At 38.2% G+C, this 22,989-nt stretch overlaps 1 protein-coding gene across 1 annotated transcript in view; it reads left to right on the top strand.

Annotated features, from left to right (window-relative positions):
• The window catches only part of BEND2 (BEN domain containing 2), a gene marked incomplete at its 5' end in the record, with an annotated part of 72,269 nt that extends 62,269 nt beyond the window's left edge, over window positions 1-10,000 (top strand). Inside the window, 4 exons of the mRNA XM_084788640.1 lie at window positions 1,047-1,168; window positions 4,161-4,350; window positions 7,113-7,316; window positions 9,569-10,000. Of these exons, the coding sequence (XP_084644766.1) occupies window positions 1,047-1,168; window positions 4,161-4,350; window positions 7,113-7,316; window positions 9,569-9,696 (644 nt within the window). The 3' untranslated portion in view covers window positions 9,697-10,000. The remainder of the gene's footprint in view (window positions 1-1,046; window positions 1,169-4,160; window positions 4,351-7,112; window positions 7,317-9,568) is intronic.
• Window positions 10,001-22,989: the final 12,989 nt, after the last annotated feature.

The raw sequence follows: 22,989 nt of genomic DNA on the forward strand, positions 1-22,989 counted from the left end.
TGTTGGCTGTTAAAAGAAAGAATGATGATATCTGTGAATTTTTAAAAATGTTTATTGTATTGTGTGATACTGATTTTAAGGTCTAAGAATGCACAATGGGCTATAGCATTCAAAGAGTAAAGCTCATTCCTATCTAGTCGACTAAGACCAGCCTTATTGATTGTAGCTGTTTCCTTTGAGTAATAGATCATATTTCTAGTACTGAAACTTGTTGAGGGAAAGATGAAAAAGCTGAACAAATAAATAAGTAAATAAATAGAGGCTAGGAAGAAATAATAGTATTTTAGGGCTAATGGCTAACAACGCTGAAGTAGGATCCCACAGATGATCCAGATCATGTCAACCTTCCTGCCTTCCAGAAATGTGTACTGAGGTCCTAGGATTTACAGATACTGAGAGCACCATAAGGCAGAATCATTATGCTTGTGGAATATTGCTCACAGTTTAGAAGAGTACAGTTAGAAATCCTTCCCCAGTGTAGTGGTCTTGAGGGGCCTAAGAATCGGACAGCTACACTGAGGAGGCACCCCTATGGATGAACATTTGACCTCTTCTTCTGGAAGAGTCTTTGTCTTTGTCCTGGTGAATGATATACAGAGAATATCTTATGCTGAAGGAATAATATAGTAGAAGGCAGACACGACAAGTGTATCAGTAAATAGAGCACAGTGTCATCATGTTTACTTTTCCCTTTACAGAGTGCTGCTTCTTTTTAGTTCTAAAATAGCTGGAAGTGGTCTTAACATTTCCGTAAGTGGTCTTAGAACCTTGAAAAAGTTGGCACTTTTTAAAAATTAAATCACAGAGTTCTGAGTATTGCCCCCTCCCCTAGGTGAGTGTTTTCACAAATACATGAAACAAAGATATATTTCAGTAGTGTCCTCATCAAATATACCTTCTAAACTCCCAGTGTGTCGGGGGGGGGAATAGAGAAAGGAATGGCAATCAAGAAGAAAAAAATTCATTTTGTTTATTTTAAATAAAACATTTCTTACTTATTTGTTAGTTACTTTTCTAATTTTTGTGAATACTTTCTCTATCTGCAGAATACCTCTTGGCAGTTTTCCCAAACTATGACTTAAGAGAAGAAGGAAAAGACTGGGAAGACTGTCTTTCTGCAATTAGTTTTATGTTTAAGAGTTCATTTACTGAAACAGAAGTACCCACAGTAAGTAACCTTTTATCTTGTATAGAACATGCTGTGTCTATGTTGCATACAACTCCAGAATTCATAGCATGGCACTCAGAATCTTCAGGCCATGTGCTATTTACTTGATTTAGGTAGGTGGAAGTGACCTTTACAAATTGTAATGTCTGTTTGCTTCACTACTTAATATTCATGCTTTGTTTTTGATAGCTGAATAGTATTCCATTGTGTAAATGTACCACAGTATTTTTTATCCATTCTTCTGTTGAGGGAAATCTAGATTGTTTCCAGATTCTGGCTATTACAAATAAAGCTGCTATGAACATAGTTGAGCAACTGTCCTTGTAGTATGGTGGAACATCTTTTGGGCATATGCCCAGGAGTGGTATAGCTGGGTCTTGAGGTAGAACTATCCTCAGTTTTCTGAGACAGTGGCAGATTGATTTCCAACGTGCTTGTACACGTTTGCACTCCCACCAGCAATGGAGGAGTGTTCCACTTTCTCCACATCCTCACCAACATCTGCTGTCACTTGAGTTTTTGATCTGAACCATTCTGATAGGTGTAGATAGAATCTCAGATTCGTTTTGATTTGCATTTGCCTGATAACTAAGGACATTAAGCATTTCTGTAAGTGCTTCTTGACCACTATGAAATCATGAAATTTGCAGGCAAATGGATGGAACTAGAAAAGATCATCCTTAGTGGGGTAACCCAGACTCAGAAACACACACATGGTATATACTCACGTATAAGTAGATATTAGCCCAACATAGATGTCCTCTGATAGAGTCCACCCAGTGGGGGATCCAGACTCACAGCTGAGACTCTGGGCAGAGTGCTGAGAGTCTTATGGAAGAGTGGGGAATGGAAGGACCTAGAGGGTTCAGGAGCCCCACAGAGAGATCATCAAAGCCTGTGGATTTAGCCCCAGGGGAGGCCTGCACAAACTGATGCATTCACCAAGGACAACTCATGCAGAGAACCTAGACTCCTGTTCAGATGTATCCAATGGACAGCTCATTTCCACATGGAGGTGGGGGAGAGTGGGAACTGCCTGTGACATCCACTCTGGTGCCTGCAATTTGATCACTGACCCTTGGCCAGGAGTCCTTGTGGGCACACAGAGGAAAGAGATGCAGGCTATCCTGGTGAGATCTGATAGGTTGTGGTCAGATTGTGGGGGAGGAGGCCCCCCTGTCAGAGGTCTAGGGGAGGGGAATAGGATGGAAGAAGGAGGGAGGGTGGGAACGGGAAGATAAGAGAATGGGGGTAACAATTGGGATGTAATGTGAATAATTATAAAAAACAAAGTTTTTAAAAAGAAAAAATAACTTCAAGAGAATTTATGTTCACAGCTATGCTTGCCTTGTAATGCAGGTATTTGCGATTTGAATTCAGTTACTCATGGTTGTACAGCAAATACTCTTCCCTTTTGAGCTATCACCCCAGCCCATATCACATGTATTTTATAGCCTGTGTAGTTACTATATGGCAATAGCAGTCTTGTTTCTTTCTCATAGGATCCACCTTTAAAGTCCATTAGGGTTGTGTTTTTAACCTCAAATGGGCCATTAGAGATGACTGCGGTCTCTTCCTGTTAAAGTATTTAAGTTAATAGTAATTCCTAATTTTCACCAGTCTCTCTAAAGACCTAACTTTATTGTTATAGTATTTAGTCATGTCTGTCTCTTTAGAGTAAGTTTATGGAAACTGTTTTCCAGGCGTAGTTGCAGCTGAGTTGATGTTTTCTTGGTGAGTGCCTGGATTTCAGTGATAGCTCAAGCACCATCTGTTGGAAACCAAATTAGCTTATTTTTAACATTTCATTTTATAGCCCTCAAAAACTGCATCCTAAACAATTTGCATGCAAAATCAATATGCTGCCTGGAAATTGGGAATTTGCATATTTGCTTAGGCTTCAGAAAAGAAACAGTAGCTGCCAGGTGCCTGCTGTGTGTTTTATAAGAGGTCAGATATAGGTCCTTGCCATTAAAAGTGGCCTTGTGACCCAGAAACCACGTGAGAATTGTAACCTTGGGTCTACCTCAGATGCACAGAAGCAGAAGTTGCACTTTTCAAGACCCTGGCTCCTGATGATTTATAAGTACCCTAAAGTTTGAGAGGCTATAATTTAGAATAGTGGTTGTGACCCTGTACATATCAGAATCAAAGGAGGCACATTTTGTTCATTGAGACTTGCTTCACTATGGTCTGGTCTCATCAAGAGTGTTCAAACTTGGGCTCAAGTGATCTTCCTACCCTGACCTCCCAAGTACCTGGACTACAAGAACATACCATCAAACCTGATCACGTGAGACACTGATAATGTGTTATAAATATCAGAGGCACTCAGAAGAAGGATAGCAAGTTACCAAGAAGAGACTCAATAATCTTAGAGCATACATAGGGGGAAGAAGTCTCCCTCAATCACAGACATAGGGGAGGGAAGAAGGGGGGAAGTGGGAGGGAGGGAGGAATGGGAGGAAACAGGGGAAGGGCTAACAATCAAGATGTAATATGAATAAATTAATTAAAAAAAAAAAGAAATTTAAGAAATAAAAGACAGTGTTTTGAGAAAAAAAAATAAATATCAGAGGCTACATCTTCTGTTTGGTGAGGGTGGTGTCCAGTTAAGGTATTTTTATAAGCAGTGATTCCTTAAAGACAAGGCAAACACTTTGTAAAAGAGATTAAAAACAAAAGCACAAAATATTAAAAACAAAAATTGTCATTCACAGGAAACACTCATGTGTTCATTTTTTTTTCTGGAATGTTTACTACACACCTATTTTGAGCAGTTCATTAGGTGGAGCTTCCAGGTTCCCCAAGAAATATCAAGTCTTGACAGTTTGATTGGGGTACCTGGTATTTATGATGAATGCCCTTCCTCCATTTTCGAAATGGCTAGTTGTTTTCTTGCCATCTTGGGGGTAGGGATATGTAGGTGCTTACAAATGTACATACTTTCTCACCATGGAATTTTATTCATAGACACGATTTTGTGTTTCAGGATAGAAACTTCATTATGCCCGTGCCCAGAGATTGGTGTACCAGAAGCAGTGATGATGTGGGCGAGGGCCCTTCCAAGTGGCTTCAGGAGGTCAGGGAGACTGTAATAAGAGAAATTGGGAATTCTGAAAAGAATGCTAGTGCTAACGCTGAGGGCACTGATAATGAAGCCATGATTGCTGATGAACTAGGTAAGTTTTGAAAAAGAAATTCTCTAGGTAGTGGATCCTGATAATCTATTTGTAGGGTTTATTATATTATTGTTTACTTCTATGCTTGTTGAAAAACTTGTGTAAGAAATTGAAACAACGTAAACTTCTTATACTAATGAGTTAATGAAATAATGATACTTGGGTTTGACATTGACCACTTTAAATGTTAAACTGAATATGTTATTCCTGAAGAGAGTAGCCCTCTGATGACATTTGACTGGTGAGAGATCTCAGAAGAGACACCATCTGGGTCTCTCTACAGGTGACAGGAAGGAGCTACAGCTGAGCTCAGCTCCCAGTCCTTGGTCTCTATGGCTGGCATGTTGGTGGTCTTCAGTAAGAGGTTTGAGTGGAAATTAACAAATCTCATTCCTTAGGGAATTTTACTTTCTCTGCCAACTGTATATACTGTGTCGAGTGACAGTGGTTCTGTAATTGAGCCACCAGCCACTGTGCTTTTCATGACATTTTCCTTAGGATGCTGGTCATTAAAATCACTAGTAAATGAATGGTCCCTGGGGTGGTCTTTATCATGGTATCGATATCAACATTTAATATACTGTTACTGGGGATCATGTTCAAAAGGAATTATGAAGGAATATATCTTTCTATTACATAAGTAACTTAACTTATGTACATGTTAAATTTGTACCTGGACAAAGTGGCTGAGTTAAACAACAATAAAAACCATCAGACAAAGAAACAAAACAAATTAAAAAAACCAAGAACAACAACAAAAACAATTGGAGCTTCATATAGGCAACAGCCAGATCAGCAACAATACTGACAAAGAAATGAAATTTCTTTTGGGGGCACATGGGTCACACTTTTCTAACCCGAACTTCACTTTCACTAAGCACATTGAACCAGCTGGCTACCATATTCTGTGCAGAAATATTATGCTGTTTAACTTAAAAAATGGAAAAAATATTTAAAAGGGAAAAAGATTCTATGCTCAAGAAACCTTTTAAAACTATTGTGGGCCCTTATATTTTCTTATAAATTTCTTTTTCTTATGAATAGTTTAAAACATTAGAAGTTTCATATAATTACTCTTATCAAATATGAATATATTTTCCCTCAAGAATAGGCTTATAACATTACAAAGTTGGTATATTCCAGTTTATTTAATATAAAGTTTGTTGATGGTGAAGAGACAGGAGCATTAATAAAATTATTTAATTGGAATATTTAACTCCTTTCTTTGTTTAGTGCTTTTTGTTGAAAGTTTATTTGTAGAAGGAGCTTACCCACTATTGTGTTTTTTAACCTCCATTTAAATGACATAGTCGATATTTTGGGTGATCTTTTAGGTTCTGTGGAATTGAATTATGTTAGTATATCAACAGTTTTGCTGACCCTTGATAAACTTATTAGGTTAATCTCCCAGAATTAAATCTTAGGCACACTGAGATGGTTCTAAATAGTTTACTCTCTATTAAATATCATTACTCATACACATTAAGTAATGACTTAATGTTTATTGGCTTGTAAGAATCATACCATATTTCTTTTTTAATATATTGTATTAATTTATTCATATTACATCTCAATTGCTATCCCATCCCTTGTATCCTCCCATTCCTCCCTCCCTCCCATTTTCCCCTTACTCCCCTCCCCTATGACTGTGACTGAGGGGGACTTCCTCCCCTTGTACATACTCATAGGTTATCAAGTCTCTTCTTGGTAGCCTGCTATCCTTCCTCTGAGTGCCACCAGGCCTTCCCATCCAGGGGACGTGGTCAAATATGGGGCACCAGAGTTCATGTGAAAGTCAGACCCCACTCTCCACTCAACTGTGGAGAATGTCTTGTCCATTGGCTAGATCTGGGTAAGGGTTTGATGTTTACTATACATATTGTCCTTGGCTGGTGCCTTAGTTTGAGCAGGACCCCTGGGCCCAGATCTACCCATCATAAGGTTCTTCATACCATATTTCTTTGAGATATTTTTGTCCAAAAGTAACTTTTTGTCATATATACTGTCAAATAATTTTCAAGTATGATTGGTTTAAATCATTGTGGGTCTCAGGTAGATGCTAATAATCTAGAGTTGAAAAATGGAAAAAAAACTTAACAAATTTTAAGTTCTAATAGAATCTCAAATATGTTATCTATGATAATTTAAAGTTTGTTGATTGTGAAGAGATGGCAGCATTAATAATTAGAAAGCCTACTTTTCAAAGCTTAAATGCATCAGTAAGAATTGTGTTGCTTATTTTTGAAAATAATCTTTCTTATGAGTAAGGAAATTATACGCAAAAAATTATTTAGACTATACTAAATATTTTAGTACTTATTTTTTAGTACTCATATTTTTAGTACTTATTGCATACCAGGAGGTAGCAGAACACAAAGTCATCTTTTTAAACAGTGGTAATACACAAAATTATGCCAACAGTAATTTATGTCTCATTTTTATGATGCTTCATAATCTACTAATTTTTTATTTTAATTTTTAAGTCACATTAAATAATTATTTCGAAAGATTTCAAACAATGTATTTTGATCATAGTCTTTCTCCTCCTCTAAGTCCTCCCAGATCCTTCCCATCTCCTTTATCTACCCAACTTCTGGTTTTTTACCTACTCTCAAAAACATATAAAAGAAAAACCCAGAAGTATAAGATTTAATTATTTTAAACCCTCAAATTCTCAAATCTAAAATTCCAGTAAAATTAATCTTTCTAATAGTGCCTTTTGAAAATACAACCTAATCTCTGCCTTTCTGTTTTGCTTCTAGTGTATCTCGGAGATCCATCTAGAAATATACAAATACCATATTCAGTACTGAAAATAGCAAAAGCCTGTTTGCATCCAGATCTGTCAGCCAAATACATTGTTCTCCACTTGTTTCCAGAGAAAGTCCTAATTGGAAGTAATGTCTACGGCAATATGGAGTGTGGCCTGTTTACCCTTGATCCCACTAGGATTGATGCTCTCCGAGGTTTGTAACATATAGACCATGAGAGATTAAATACAAGTTAGTAGTGTTAGGGGAAAGGGGCAAAAAGAAGAATCCATTCCATTTGAGTCTTTTCTTAGAGATGGAAATTGTACTCAGTGTTTCACTGGGGACTAAGAAGGTTCATGATTTGTACTTCTCTCTGCACTTCTGGTGTTGCTGGTGCTCAACACAGATATACATAACTTTGATTCCAACCCTGACCTCTATTGATACCTTTTTGGTTCTTCCTCATATCACATAATTTAATTTGGAGCAAGTTGGAACAACACTGATATTTCAGGTTTAACTAAAGAAACCTGACTTTGTAAACATTTACTATCATCTCATCCAATCCTTTTCATCTTTAACTTCAACTCATACTAAAAAAAAAACATAGTGCATTGCAACCCTGTATATTATTGTTTGTTTGTTTGTTTGTTTGTTTTCTAGACAGTTTCTCTGTGTAGCCTTGCCTGTCCTCGACCTACTTTATAAAGCAAACTGGCCTCGAACTCAGAGATCCACCTGCCTCTGCCTCTCTGAGTGCTGGGATTAAAGGTGTGTGCCACCGCACCTGGCAGCAACCCAGTATATTCTTATGTGTGATCTAAAAGTAACAAAACAAACAAGAAAACAAAAAACCCACTTTGCAATAAAACTCGCTTATTTGTGTGCCCTGCAGCACCTGTACCCTTTTGCTTTTTGCAGCTAAAGTTACTGATATTGCTATCTCTAATGTTTTCAGAGCATTTAAGATTACTTATATGCAAGATAAACTCCTAAATGAGGACTAACTTCAGAACATTGTATTTCTCATATGTACACAAGCACACCTTACCCCTAAACTTCTTTTAGTACTAGGGTTTCAGAGAACACATTTTTTGGAAGCACAAACCAACTTCACTTGCCTGTCCCTTCTTGTAAGCTTTACAAATGCTATTTGTCTTCTAATGCATTCATTATCTGCTGTATTGTTATAGTCATGGAAACATGGGACAAACCTTTTCTTGTTTTAATTTCACAAAAGTGTCTGTCAGGGGGTAGGGAGATAGCTCATCCATTAAAGTGTGTGCTTTGCAAGCGTGAGGATCTGAGTTTGAGTCTCAGAACCTATGTAAAAATGCATGGCATGGTGGTACACATTTATAATCTCAGGGCTGGGGAGAAGAAGCTCTCTAGGGCCTGGGAGCCACTCAGTCGGCTGTATTGGAGAGTTCTAGGCCATGGCATTTCTGAGCTGGACACCCAAGACTGTCTTCTGTCCCCCCACAAACATGTGAACCAGCACATACACACACAGGAATAAAGACGTGTTTATCGGAATACATTCTGCCCCTGAATCCAGTGACTTATCACAAAACTTCTTTCTAGGCTACTGCTGATCTCAGTAGTATTCTGGGTGTGAAAGTTTTTGACATATGTACTGCCATGAATTTTTTGGTATCAGCATTGTCCTGATTTAGTAGCTTATTAAATCTGAAGAAATGAAGAGATCAGTGTTACAAACTGCTGCTGACATGTAGGGACCACCAGATGTTAAGGGATCAAAGGCATTGGGGCCTTAACATGCAAAAGAATTGAGAGCAGTTTGCTGTACTAATGAACACCTGTTTTCTCTTTTCCCTTCGTGTTTTTCCGTTTTCTCTAAGAACGCTTCTTGAACTGTTTTTTTGTCACCTTCTCTTACGCACCATCTACTTCTGAATGAAATCCAAATCCCCTTAATTTTTGTTATATATAAGACCACCAGTAGCAAAAAAATAGCTTTCTGGGTCTCCAACTATGAAGACATTGTTGGGTTTTTTGTTTGTTTGTTTGTTCTTGTTTTGTTTTTTACATTATAAGGACTTAAGATCCATGTTTTTGAGATAATGAATATGCTAGGTGCATGATTGAGATTTAAAAATAAGACTTGATTTTGGGTAATTAAGACAGCTGAGGTTTACTATTTTCTGGTATGTAACAAGATCATTAGAGATTATAATTTTTGCATGATGCTATTTCATGTTATTATTTTTTCAAATGAAAAGATTTATCCAGCTAATTTAATGATGGCCTTAATCCATGCATTTCAATTCATTAAATTCTTAAAGACCCTCCGTTGGTGGTGCAGTTCTGTGGTAGACCCAGGTTTGATCCCTAGCATTTTAAACTAAAGAAAATGACAAAACAGTAAAGCTATGAGTGCATAAATTAATTTCTCTGAGAAGTGATTTCGAAGTAATTGTTTTATTTTGGATTTTTACCACCAGAATTTCTTCAGGGCATCTACCCTGAATATGACTTAGAAGAAACGGGATATAATTGGAAATTGTGTGTGACAGCCATCAACAGCTGTCTCCAAGCCTTTAGACAAGGCATAAAGTCTGTTACAATCTGATGATACTAATTTCTAGCAACAACTCTTTCCATGGAGCCAACCAGACTGTTGAAAGTAACTGATGCACTCAGCCAGTTTTTTTCTAAAGTAGTAGATATTTTTGTAAGTTTCTGAAGTTGTAATGCTATAATTGTCATAATGCCAAAGTTTTCGTATTGACTATCAAATAATTAGCAAACAATCTTTTTCTGCTTTCAAGAAATAGTTTGTCTCTGGACAAACTGGAGCAGTGTATTGCTTCATTGTGCCTCTAGTTAGGGGAATACTAGGACCTTCTTAAATGATTGTTTTACATGGCTATTTGAATATAAAGTGGTATATTTAGCACTTAGTGGTAGAAGAAATCTGATTGTCTGCAACATACATGTAGAGAACTGTAGTTAGGATAATACAAGATGTTTCAAGCATAACTTGGATACAGTAGAAAAGTAGTATTTGCCAAAGGAGTTGACACTTTAGAACTTAGGTATAAACTGTTGATTCAGAAAGGAACTGTTATCTACTCATAGCCAGAGCAGCTATCTTATATATTGTATACAATAATAAAATGGCTGTCACATTTGTTTGACCTAAGCCTTTCAAGGATAAGACCTAAATGCCTTGACATACTATTGATAGAGTAGTATTCTCTAAATTACCTCTTGATAACATTTTATTATGCAATTTGTTCAGGTTGAATATAGGAAGCTATACCAGGGCAGTTGACATTCCTTTTTATTAAAATTTAACAACATCTGTGAAGAATAGGAATCTGAGCAAATTCAGACACAGAAACTATTTTTGGTTTCTGAAGTATCTGGGTAATGGTTTAATATATTACCATTATTCAGATACATTCTCCTAGTTGAGTGCGCACAAACTGAAATCTGACAGTGTTTCATGTATAAGACAACATAGGTCAGAAATTCAGAGAAAAGTGCTCTTGAAACAGTGGTTCTCAACCTGTAAGTTGTGACCTTTTGGGGATTAAATGACCCTTTCACGGGGGTCACACACCACATGTCCTGCATGTCAGATATTTAATTACAATTCATAACCATAGCACAATTACTGTTATGAGGAAGATATGAAAATAATTTTGTGGTTAGGGATCACCACAACATGAAGAACTGTACTAAAGTGTTGCAGCATTAGGAATGTTGAAAACCAGTCTTAAAGGATATTAGCAGGAATATTAGGGAAGCGAAAAAGATCCAACTTGCTCATGAATAGTATTTTGTTCTTAACATAAGTCCCTTATTGTAGAGAACATTATTGGATGTTTTAGCCACAGCAATAATTCCATTATTTGAATATTTATGGTTAGGAAATATTTTGCTAGTTATAATGCCATCTATTAGCTATAAACCTATCAAAATTATATACACTTAAATTACATTTTAAATTAGTTACTGAGCAAAATTTTCTTATGTAAAACTTCAACATAACCCAAAATATTATCTTACATAGTTGACCTTCACCATCTTCAGTGTTTTAATAAAGCAGAGAAAAAAATCCAGTGGAAAGTGGTACTGTAAGTACTGTAAGTCAGTTAAATAGTATAACTATTTTTGAAGTCCTGTTATTTTCACAACTTGTGAAATTTATGTGCCCAATTTATAGAACACACACACACACACACACACAACTATTTGAAAACTCAGTCTTTTAGTATAATCTAGTATTGTTTTATAAAATTGTGTATGACATATTAGATGTTAAGGGCAACTGTGGTAATAGCCTAAAGGAAGTACACATGCTTATTATGCCCAGGACTCTGGGTTAAATCCTGTCACCAAAAGAACAACAACAATAACAACAAAAATAGACGCTTTAAGACTTATTTAAATAAATAAGTAAACAAATGAATATTTTCCTTTAGCTTAGCAAACTATAGTGTTTCTATGTACATCTTTGTGTTTAAAGTATGCTTACAACAGATTTTAAAAGTAGATAGTCTTAAAACTCTTTTATACTACACAAAAGAATTTTGACAAGAATTATTTAGACTTACTCATCTAAGCTAGTCTCTGGCTGCACCGTTCAGTTTAACCACTTTCACAAGTATCGATGTGTGAGGTGACATAGAAATAAAATCTATGCTGTAAACATACATAAAAGCATAACATTGTCTTCCATAAATCCACGCAACTATTTGATAGCTTAAAAAATGTAATTACAGCTGGGCGTGGTGGCGCACACCTTTAATCCCAGCACTCGGGAGGCAGAGGCAGGCGGATCGCTGTGAGTTGGAGGCCAGTCTGGTCTACAAAAGTGAGTCCAGGACAGCCTAGGATACATAGAGAAACCCTGTCTCAAAAAACCAAAAAAAAAAAAAAATGTAATTACATGCTGGTCAAAACTTAACTTCAAATTGTATATACATATTTCAAATTGAACTTGTTCATTGATAATATAAGTTATTTGGATTATCCCTCCAATAGAACTTTGCACAGGAACGGAAACACAGTTAAGTGACTTAGGTTATTCAGCGTGATAGTTATTAGGCCCGTGTAACTATTGAAAACTTGAAAAATTAGAGGCATTACATTTAAATTTTGAGTGACTTAAGATTGGGAGTTAGATAGGTTTGGATGACACATTTGAGATATATTGGATATTTACTTTTTCTATCCTATAATAAGAAGGACTTCAGTTTAAGGCTCAAAACTGCTAGGCATGTACATTTAAAGTCTAAACAATGGCCTTTATTTGTATAAATCAGTTCCTATTGTTTGAGATATAATGTGTGTGTCTTCTGTGAAAATCTGATGTCACAAGATAAATTTCATGATAATACTGGATGTTTTATTGTACATTTTGTTGTTTTGAAAAATTTACAGACTAATGTCTAATTTTAATACCTGTTATTGATATGTACACTTATGTTTATTTTTCTTGTCCAAATAAATGTAATGAGTAAACATTTAAACGTTCTTAACATAAATGCTTCGGTCATCTTTTTAAATTTAATTTTATTAATTTATTCAGATTACAACTCAATTGTTATCCCATCACTTACATCCTTGCATTCCTCCCTCCCTCCTGCTTTCACCCTATTCCCCTCCCCTAGGTCTATGACCGAGGAGGACCTCCTCCCCCACTATATGGTCATAGACTATCAAGTCTCAACTTGGTAGCCTGCTTATTATTTCTTTGAGTGCCACCAGGCCTCCCCACCAAGGGGAGGTGGTCAAATATGGGGCACCAGAGTCAGTCTCCACTCTCCACATAATTTTGGAGAATGTCCTGTCCATTGGATAGATCAGAGTAGGGGTTTGATGTTTACTATTTGTATTGTCCTTGGTTAGTGCAATAGTTTGAGGAGAGCCCCCCCCGGGCCCCTATCCACCCATCACAATGTTCTTCTTGTAGGTTTCTAGGACCCTCTGGGTCCTTTTATTTCCCCATCTCCTATATTTCTCTTACCTAGAGTCCCAGTAGGATGTCCTCACATTCATCCCAGTCTCCTGGTAAGTGAAGAATTTTATGGGGCATGCCTTTTGGGCTAGTGCCCAATTATAAGTGAGTATATACCCTGTGAGTCTTTCTGCTTCTGGGTTAACTCACTCATTATGATCATTTCTAGTCCCATCCGTTTGTCCACAAATTTCGGGACTTCCTTGTTTTTTATAGCTGAGTGGTATTCCATAGTGTAAATGTACCACAGTTTCTTTATCCATTCTTCAACTGAGGAATATTTAAGCTGTTTCCAGGTTCTGGCTATTATGAATAAAGCTGCTATGAACATGGTTGAGCATATGTCTTTGTTGTGTGGTGGGACATTTTCTAGGTATATATCAAGGAGTGGAATAGCTGGGTCTTGAGGAAGCCCTATTCCTAGTTTTCTGAGAAAGCACCAGATAGAGTTCCAAGGTGGTTGTATTAGTTTGCATTCCCACCAGCAATGAAGGAATGTTCTCCTTTCTCCACATCCTTGCCAGCATGTGGTGTCGCTTGAATTTTTTCATCTTAGCCATTCTGATGGGTGTAAGATGGAATCTCAGAGTTGTTTTTATTTGCATTTCTCTGATGACTAAAGACTTTGAACATTTCTTTAAGTGTTTCTCAGTCATTCGATGTTCCTCTGGTGAGAATTCTGTTTAGTTCTGAACCCCATTTCTCAATTGGGTTATTTGGTTTGGTGGTATTTAATTTCTTGAGTTCTTTATATATTTTGGATAAACATCCTTTGTCAGATGTATGGTTGGTAAAGATCTTTTGCCAGTCTATAGGCTATCGCTTTGTTCTGTTAACAGTGTCTCCTGCCTTATAGAAGCTTCTCAGCCTAATGAGGTCCCATTTATTAATTGTTGACCTTAAGGCCTGAGCTGTTGGTGTTCTGTTCAGGAACTTGTCTCCTGTGCCAATGTGTTCCAGGCTCTTCCCCACTTTTTCTTCTAACAGATTAGTGTCTCTGGTTTTATGTTGAGGTCTTTAATCCACTTGAACTTGAGTTTTGTGCATGGTGACAAATATAGGTCCAATTGCATTTTTCTACATGTAGACATCCAGTTAGTCAGGCACTATTTGTAGAAGATGAATAAACATTTAAAATGTTCTTAACATAAATGGTTTGGTCATTTTTTAAATAAACACATTCTACAGAACTTTTGCTAATGTTATAGTGTTTCATGTTAATGATGTACTTTTCGGTCAGTTTCATGCTTGAGACACATGTAGAACACTTGCTTTCTTCTTTGTTAAGCAAAAGTAGGCAATATACTGCTTACAGTGAACTTTTACAGCATGCTTTTAAAACACTTCATTCACCTTTAAGATGTACTAGTTAGCAATCTCAAATAATTAATAAACACCAGCTTCGAAGGTCAATGCGTTGCAGATTTCAGTCCACAGACATAAGTGGGCAAGAAATTTATTTATATTTTTACAACAACCTCATTTCCACTTTGAGGCTCCTTAGGGCTTTTGAGTTTCCTTGGAGGCACAGATATAATCCAAAGCAGAAGCAGAAGCAGGTTAGGGAGAACATCATCAAGTGAGAGTTTTCATGACTATTTTTTATGTTTTGGGCCTTTCTATGATGGGGAGAGGGTATCAGATTCAGGTTATTCTCATTTTTCTTAGCCACTATCTGATAAGGTGTCTCCTTATCTCATTTTGTCCTTAGCCTTTGGCCCAAAGTTATTCTTATTCCTGTCCTCAAAATAGTTTCCATTGCAAAAAAACTCAGCCCTGAAAACATAATACAATTAACAGTATATGAATTCAGCAGGTTATATTTAGGAATGTATATGCCTCTAAAAATATATAAATGCATGCAGTAACAATTACAAAAGCCATGAACTTGGAGAGCAAGTAAGAGTATAAAGAGGGCTTAAAAATAAACAAGAAACTCCAATTCTTATTGAACAGCTGCTTTTTCATATTAAAATTACATTTATTGATTTTAAGAGCATGTAGACAAGGGAGTGAGCATGCACATGTCATTACAGGTAAAGGTAAAGGAATGACTGGCAAGGATCCAGTTTCTCATTACACTGTAAATTCTGGGGATTGAACTCAAGTGGTCAGTCTTTTTTCTTTTTCTTCTTCTTTCTTTCTTTTTTTTTTTTTATACAGGGTTTCTCTGTGTAGCCTTGACTGTCCTGGACTCACTTTGTAGCAGTCTTTTTTTTCTTTTAAATATTGGTTCTTCTCTCATGTATTACATTGCAGCCACAGTTTTCCCTCCCTCCTCTTCTCTCAGTCCTTCCCACACCTCCTCTCTCTCCCAGATCCACTCCGTCTCCATGCTTTACTTCAGAAAAGAGCACACCTCCCAGGGATGTCAACTGAACATGTCATAACAAGTTACAATAAGAGCAGGCACAGTCCCTCTTCATTTGATCCTAGGAACCCCTAAACATCAAAGAATTCCATTTGTTACTTTATTTTTCATCACAAGAAATGAGTTTAGTCTCAATTCCCAACATATTGTATATTTCTGTGTGGTACTGGCTACATACTTTGATGGCCCAATACAAAATGATGAAATTACTCTTGGCATTATTTAGGAAGCACATTTTTATTTTTCTCACTTTTCTTTATTTTTTTAATGTAAGTAATTTATTCAGATAATATCTCAATTGTTATCCCCTCACTTGTATCTTCCCATTCCTTCTCCCTCCCTCTTTCATCCTATTCCCCTCCCCTAGGTCTGGAACAGAAGAGGACCTCTTTCTACACCATATGATGACAGCCTATCAGGTCTCATCCTGGTAGCCTGCTTGCCCTTCCTCTGAGTGCCACCAGGTCTCCCCACCAAGGAGAAGTGGTCAAATAGTGTACACCAGAGTTCAGTCAGAGTCAGTCCCTGCTCTCCACACAAATGTGGAGGATGTGTTGTCCATTGGCTAGATCTGAATAGAGGTTCTAGGTTTACTGCTTGCATTGTCCTTGGTTGGTACAGTAGTTTGAGCAGACACCCTCCCCTGGGTCCAGATCGGCCAGCCTTGATGGTCTTGTAGGTTTCTAGGATCCTTTGGATCCTTCTATTTTCCCATTCTCCCATACCTCTCTCACCTGGAGTCCCAATAGGAAGTCCCAGCATCTATCCCAATCTCCTTCTAAGTGAAGACTCTCAGAAGACATCCTTGTTGGGATAGTGTCCAATTATAAGTGAGTATACACCATGTGTATCTTTTTGCATCTGGGTTAACTCACTCAGGATGATCATTTCTAGTTTAATTCATTTGCCTGCAAATTTCAAGATGTCCCTGTTTTTAATAGCTGAGTAGTAATCCATAATATAAATGTACCACAGTTTCTTTATCCATTCTTCGACTAAGGGACATCTATATTGTTTCCAGTTTCTGGCTATTATAAATAAGGCTGTAATGAACACGGTTAAGCATAAGTCCTTGTTGTGCGGTGGAGCATCTTTTGGGTATATTCCTAGGAGTGGAATAGCTGGGTCTTGAGGAAGCCCGGTTCCCAGTTTTCTGAAAAAGCACCAGACTGATTTCCAAAGTGGTTGTACAAGTTTGCACTCCCACCAACAATAAAGGAGTGTTCCTCTTTCTCCACATCCTTACCATCATGTGCTGTCACTTGAGTTTTTTACTCTTAGTCATTCTGATGGGTGTAAGATGGAATCTCAGTTGTTTTGATTTGCATTTCCCTAGTGAGTAAGGAAGTCGAGAATTTCTTTAAGTGTTTCTCAGCATTTGATATTCCTCTGTTGATAATTATCTGTTTAATTCTGAGCCCCATATCTTATACAGCAAGCCAATAGCCAACATCAAATTAAATGGAGAGAAACTCAAGTAAATTTCCTCTAAAATCAGGGATCAGACAAGGCTGCCCACTTTATCCGTATCTCTTCAATATAGTGCTGAAAGTTCTAGCCAGAACAATGAGACAACAAAAGGAGATCAAAGGGATCCAAATGGGAAAGGAGGAAGTCAAATTATCCCTATTTGCAGATGGTGTGATAGTGTACATAAGTGACCCCCAAAATTCCACCAGAGAACTACACCTGACAACACCTTCAGCAAAGTGGCTGGATACAAAATTAACTCAAAAAAGTCAGTGGCCTTCCTGTATACAAATGAGAATTGTGTTGAGAAAGAAATTAAGGAAACTACACCCTTCACAATAGCCACAAGTAATATAAAGTAGTAGGAGTAACTCTAACCAAGTAAGTGAAAGACTTGTTTAAAAAAACTTCAACTCTCTGAAGGAGATTGAAGATGACACAAGAAAATGGAAAGATCTCCCTTGTTCGTGGATTGGGAGAATATAACATAGTAAAAATGGCCATCTTACCAAAAGTAATTTACAGATTCAATGCAATCCCTATCAAAATACCTACACATTTTTAAAAGACATTGAAAGATCAATTCTCAACTTTATATGGAAAATAAAAAACCCAGAATAGCTATATAATAAAAGATCCTCTAGGGGAATCTCCGTACCTGATCTCAAGCTCTACTATAGAGCAACAGTAATTAAAACAGCATGGTACTGGCATAGCAATAGGCTGGTTGATCATAGGAATCGAATTGAAGACCCAGAAATAAATCTACACACCTATGGACACTTGATTTTTGACAAAGAAACCAAATCTAGTCAATGGAAAAAAGTTTAGCATCTTCAACAAATGGTGCTGGTCTATTTGGATGGTTACATGTAGAAAAATGCAAATAGTTACATATTTATCACCATGCACAAAACTCAAGTCCAGGTGGATCAAAGACCTCATCATAAAACCAGAGACACTAAATCTGTTAGAGGAAAAAGTGGGGAAGAGCCTGGAACACATTGGCACAGGAGACAACTTCCTGAACAGAGCACCAACAGCCCAGGTCTTAATGTCAACAATTAATAAATGGGACCTCATGAGGCTGAGAAGCTTCTGTAAGGCAGGAGGCACTGTCAACAGAACAAAGCGACAGCCTACAGACTGGGAAAAGACCTTTACCACTCGTACATCTGACAAAGGATGTTTATCCAAAATACATAAAGAGCTGAAGAAATTAAATACCACCAAACTAGATAACCCAATTTTTCTCACTTTTAGTTGTGGATAACTGTGGAATTTCAGTGACAGAAATAGTGGTGACAATGGTAGGTCCCACTTACTTAGCCATAGCAATGTGCAAAAAATTGGTCTTTCAGTGTGGGGCGAGATTATCCAGCTTCAGCTCCACTTCACAACTCCCCCTTCTTGGAATTTTCCCATGGTGAAAGGTAAGTTGAGATGTGAATTTCTCTAGATCCTTGGTTGCACGGTGGTTCTGATTTAGAGTGTGTCAAGGCAGGAATAGGAATGTAGTTTAGTTGGTAGAGTATTAGAGCACCCATGCACGAAACCCCTAGCACTGCATAAAATCAAGGCAGTAGGTGCCTGTAGTACCAGCATTTGGGAGGTGCATCGGGAGAACCATCATTTGAGCTGGAGTTGATAAAGTGCTTTCTATACACTTATGGAAACCTGAGTTTAGACCATTAGAATCTCCGTAAAAAGTCAGGCATGGTGTGCACTTATGATCCCAGTGCAGGTAGCCTGTTAATGGTTTTGATCTTCTCTTTACCTCTGGAGTTGGCTATTAGAAACAAAAGTATTCACAGCCTGAGATGCCCATACCCACCAGCAAGGAACAGTTTAATGAGTATTTCAGGCATTACAAATAAAGCCAAGCAGCTTTGTTACCAGAATTTGTATTCTTGTGTAAAAAGAATGAAGATCAAAACTTAATTTCTTTCCTCTTTTTATCTTTCAAGTATAAAAGGCCATTTCCATATGAAAGCAGTCTCATGTCCTCTGAAAGCACCATCTGAAAGAAGAATCCATAACCCAAGCACCAGAAAGATTCCTTTCCTTTGTTCTAGTAGGTGGCATGAGTGCACCCTGAGGCCTTAACCTCACTTTTTTCATCATTTGTCTTTGCTACTAAGCTGAACTTCCTTATAACAAAGACTCTGTCACTAAATCAGAGGCCTATGGAAAGTAGGTGCCAAATAAACAAAGGCATTCCTCATTTCTGCTGCTGTTCCTGAAATGGTACCAATAGTTTGATTTTGTAATTGTCAATGCTTAGATTTCACTTTGGGCAAACATGTTGTACAAAAAAGTGGCAAAAATATGTTTAAGGCTGTTGTAAAAATTGTTGGAAATTCTTTCCTAATCTCAAGCCAAAATTCACTTAAAGAATTTTTAATTTTATTTTTTATCTTAATTTTAATTTTTATCTTTAATTTATTCACTTTGCTTCTCGATTGTAGCTCCCTCCCTCATCTCTTCATTCCAGTCTCCCTTCTTCATCCCCCCTTCCTAGTCCTTAGAAAGTGGGAGCCCTCCTCCTTTATCCTCTGACCCCAACCTATCAAGTCTCACCTGGACTGTCTGTATCCTCTTCCTCTGTGGCCTGGTAAAGCCACCCACCAGTAAGAAGTTATCAACATGTGGGCATCAGAGTCCATGTAAGAAGTAGCCCCTACTACCCATATTGTGGGACCCACAAGGAGACTGTGCTGCCTATCTACTGCATCTGAGCAGGAGGTCTAGGTCCTCACCATGCATGGTCCTTTGTTGGTGTATCAGTCTCTGCAGTGCCCCCACCCCACCCCACCCCACCCCACCCCGACCCAGATTTGTTGGCTCCACTGACCATTTTTTAATGAAAACTTAGCAACTCAAGCAACGGTTTTCACAAACACTCTAACATAATACAGTATAGCGATACACCAGCTTATTTAACTTGCTGTAGAAAATATTAAAAGCCTTTATTTCTGCAATTAAATGGTTTCTATAAGATCAAAAATCCTGTGTATGCAGTAAAAAAAAAAACCCTACAGTTCACTATATCCAATAGTCTACAATCACAGCCATACTATTGTAGGCAAAATTGGGTGGTATGACAGTGTGTCCAGTGCAAAATAAATGTATGGGGCTGGAGAGATGGCTCAGGGGGTAAAGGCACCATTTTAATGTTAGGACTAGAGTTTGGATCCTTAGAAACTCACACAAATGCTGTGTGGGTGTGGTGACCCACCTTTAATTCCAACTTCAGAAGGCAGAGGAAGGAGATCCCCAGAGGGAACTGGCCAACCAGACTAACAATACTGTGGAGCCCCAGGTGTGGTCTAGGGCTCTGAGGATATAAATGAGAGCTCAGAGACAGCATGGTGTGGAGTGCGGCATTGGCACGTGGTGTGTAGCAGTTTGAAGAGACCAGAGACAGATAGCTTAGTGGTTTGGAGAAGACAGATGGAGAGAAATGCCTTTGGGAACAGCTGCTTGGAGGAGACTGCTGGCTGCCTCTGTTGGTGGTAGAGATTGATATAGTCTCAAAGACCCTCCAGCTATAAACAGCCGGAAGAAGTAAAGGGGCCCCCTCTTCCCACTAACCTTCTCTGTCCTACACAGGGTTGGGGGATGGGAAGGGAGGTTGAGGCCTAGACACCTCAAATAAAGTTGAGTTTAAAGAAAACTTTTCCTTCCTTCCTTCCTTCCTTCCTTCCTTCCTTCCTTCCTTCCTTCCTTTTTTCTTTCTGACACAGTCTCAGTATGTAGCTCTGGCTTGCCTGGAGCTCACTATGTAGAGCTGGGTGGTTTCAGATTAGCAGAGATCTACCTGTCTCTGCCTCCTGAGTTCTAGGATTGAAGACTATGCACTGCTGTACCTGGCTTTCTCAGATTTTTGAGACAAGTTCTACAAATTTTCACTAAGTAGCACAGATTGACGCTGACCTTGTTAGCCTTTCCTGTGCTGGAATTACAGGTGTGTGTATCATGCCTGCTGGCATCACTTTTATTAGGGCATTAATCCCATTCATGAGTGCTCCACTTTCATGACCAAGTCATTCCCTAAGAGTCTTACCTCCCAATACCTATCATTTTGAAAGCTAGGGTTTTGATACATGACCTGAGTGGGGGATGTATCAACAATCTGGGACAAAAACACAGATTTGACCTTAGGGAGTTTGATGAGGTGGGACTAGCATTGTTAAAAAAAGAAAAAAGAAAAAAGAAAAGAAGAGTACAGAAGCATAGAAATGTAAGAAGAGAGAAGAGCGGTAGAGAAATTGGTTTAAGAAACTTCTGTCTATTTTATACTTAAAATAGATATATATAGATATATAATAGATCCCATGTTAAATTATTTTTCTTTGTGTATGTGATGTGTGTATGCAGGTATGCTCACTTGCGAGCCTAGTGTCAAAAATATTTACTTGATTACTTCTCCATTTTAGGTTTTTGTATTGAAAAACTTTTTTATACAATATTTTCTGATCATGGTTTTCCCTCCCCCAACTCCACTCAGTTCCTCACTACCTTTTCATTTACTCAACACCATTCTCTCTCTCTCTCTCTCTCTCTCTCTCTCTCTCTCTCTCTCTCTCTCTCTTCTCTGTCTGTCTCTGTCTCCCTCTTTCTGTGTGTCTCTCTCTCTGTCTCTCTGTCGCTGTCGCTCTGTCTCTGTGTCTCTCTCTCTCTCTCTCTCTCTCTCTCTCTCTCTCTCTCTCTCTCTCTCTCTCTCTCTCTCTCTCTCCCCTTTCCCCTGGATGGGGAGGTCTGGTGGCACCCAGAGGAAGGATAGCAGGCTACCAAGAAGAGACTTGATACCCTATGAACATATACAGGGGGAGGAAGTCCCCCTCAGTCTCAGTCATAGGGAAGGGGAATAAGGGGAAAATGGGAGGGCGGGAGGACTGGGAGGATACAAGGGATGGGATAGCTATTGCGATGTAATATGAATAAATTAATAAATATATATATATATAAGAAAAACAACAAAAAAGAAAAAAACTTTTTGAAACAGGAATGCTTACTGAAGCTGAAGTTCACCACTTTGGCTAGAGCGGCTGGCCAGTGAGGTCTCAGAATCTATCTGCTCAGCCACCAGGTGCTTGTATTGCAAGCATTGGGCACTGTACCCAGTTTTTATGTGGTATCTGCAGCTTTGAAGTCCGGTCCTCTTACCTTGCAAGAAACACTTTAGTCATCGAACAATCTCTCTAACCTCCACGAAATAGCTTTCTTATTAGGGGAAGTGAAAAGCTATTTGAAAGGCACTGACTTTAGTAAAGTCACTTGAGCATTTCTATGCCATGCTCAATGAGTTGACATGTGTGGCATGACAGAGGCTTTGTAATTCAGAGATAATAGGGACTGACCGCTGCAATGGAAAGTGATTAGCTACAATGAGTATAGGAGCCTTCCTTCCATCAGCCACAGTGGTTCATTCAGGGTGAACATGCATGTCCTGATCTGGTTTGGAAAATGAGGTCTGAGCCTCCAAGGTTCTATGTATGGGTGTGGTCCTCCCTGACCCTTGGAGTTCTTGTTTTTAAATTTTTTTGAGACCCTGTGTTGTTGTTGTTGTTGTTGTTGTTGTTGTTGTTGTTGTTGTTGTTGTTTTTAAGCCAAAGTGATCTCAGATGTGTGCTTAAAGGAAATCCCAGCTTTCAAGGGCAGGTTTTCTTTTTTTCTATATGTGTAAAAACATGAATACATATGCTTGTGCAAATGTGCAGGAATACACACACACACACACACACACACACAGAGAGAGAGAGAGAGAGAGAGAGAGAGAGAGAGAGAGAGAGAGACACAGAGAGGGAGAGAGAGAGAGAGAGAGAGAGAGAGAGAGAGAGAGAGAGGGAGGGAGGGAGGGAGGGAGGGAAAGAGAGAGAGAGAGAGAGAGAGAGAAAGACAGACAGACAGACAGACAGACAGACAGACAGACATTGACTTATACTCCAATATATTTTACTCATGTCCACAGGACCAGCTAAGGGTCTTGCTTAACTGAGATATCCATTCCAGACAATTACAGCCTTTTACTCTTAATTCAACAGGACAAT

Source organism: Acomys minous, assembly GCF_964271855.1.
Source record: "Acomys minous genome assembly, chromosome: 7".
Classification (NCBI taxonomy): Eukaryota; Metazoa; Chordata; class Mammalia; order Rodentia; family Muridae; genus Acomys; species Acomys minous.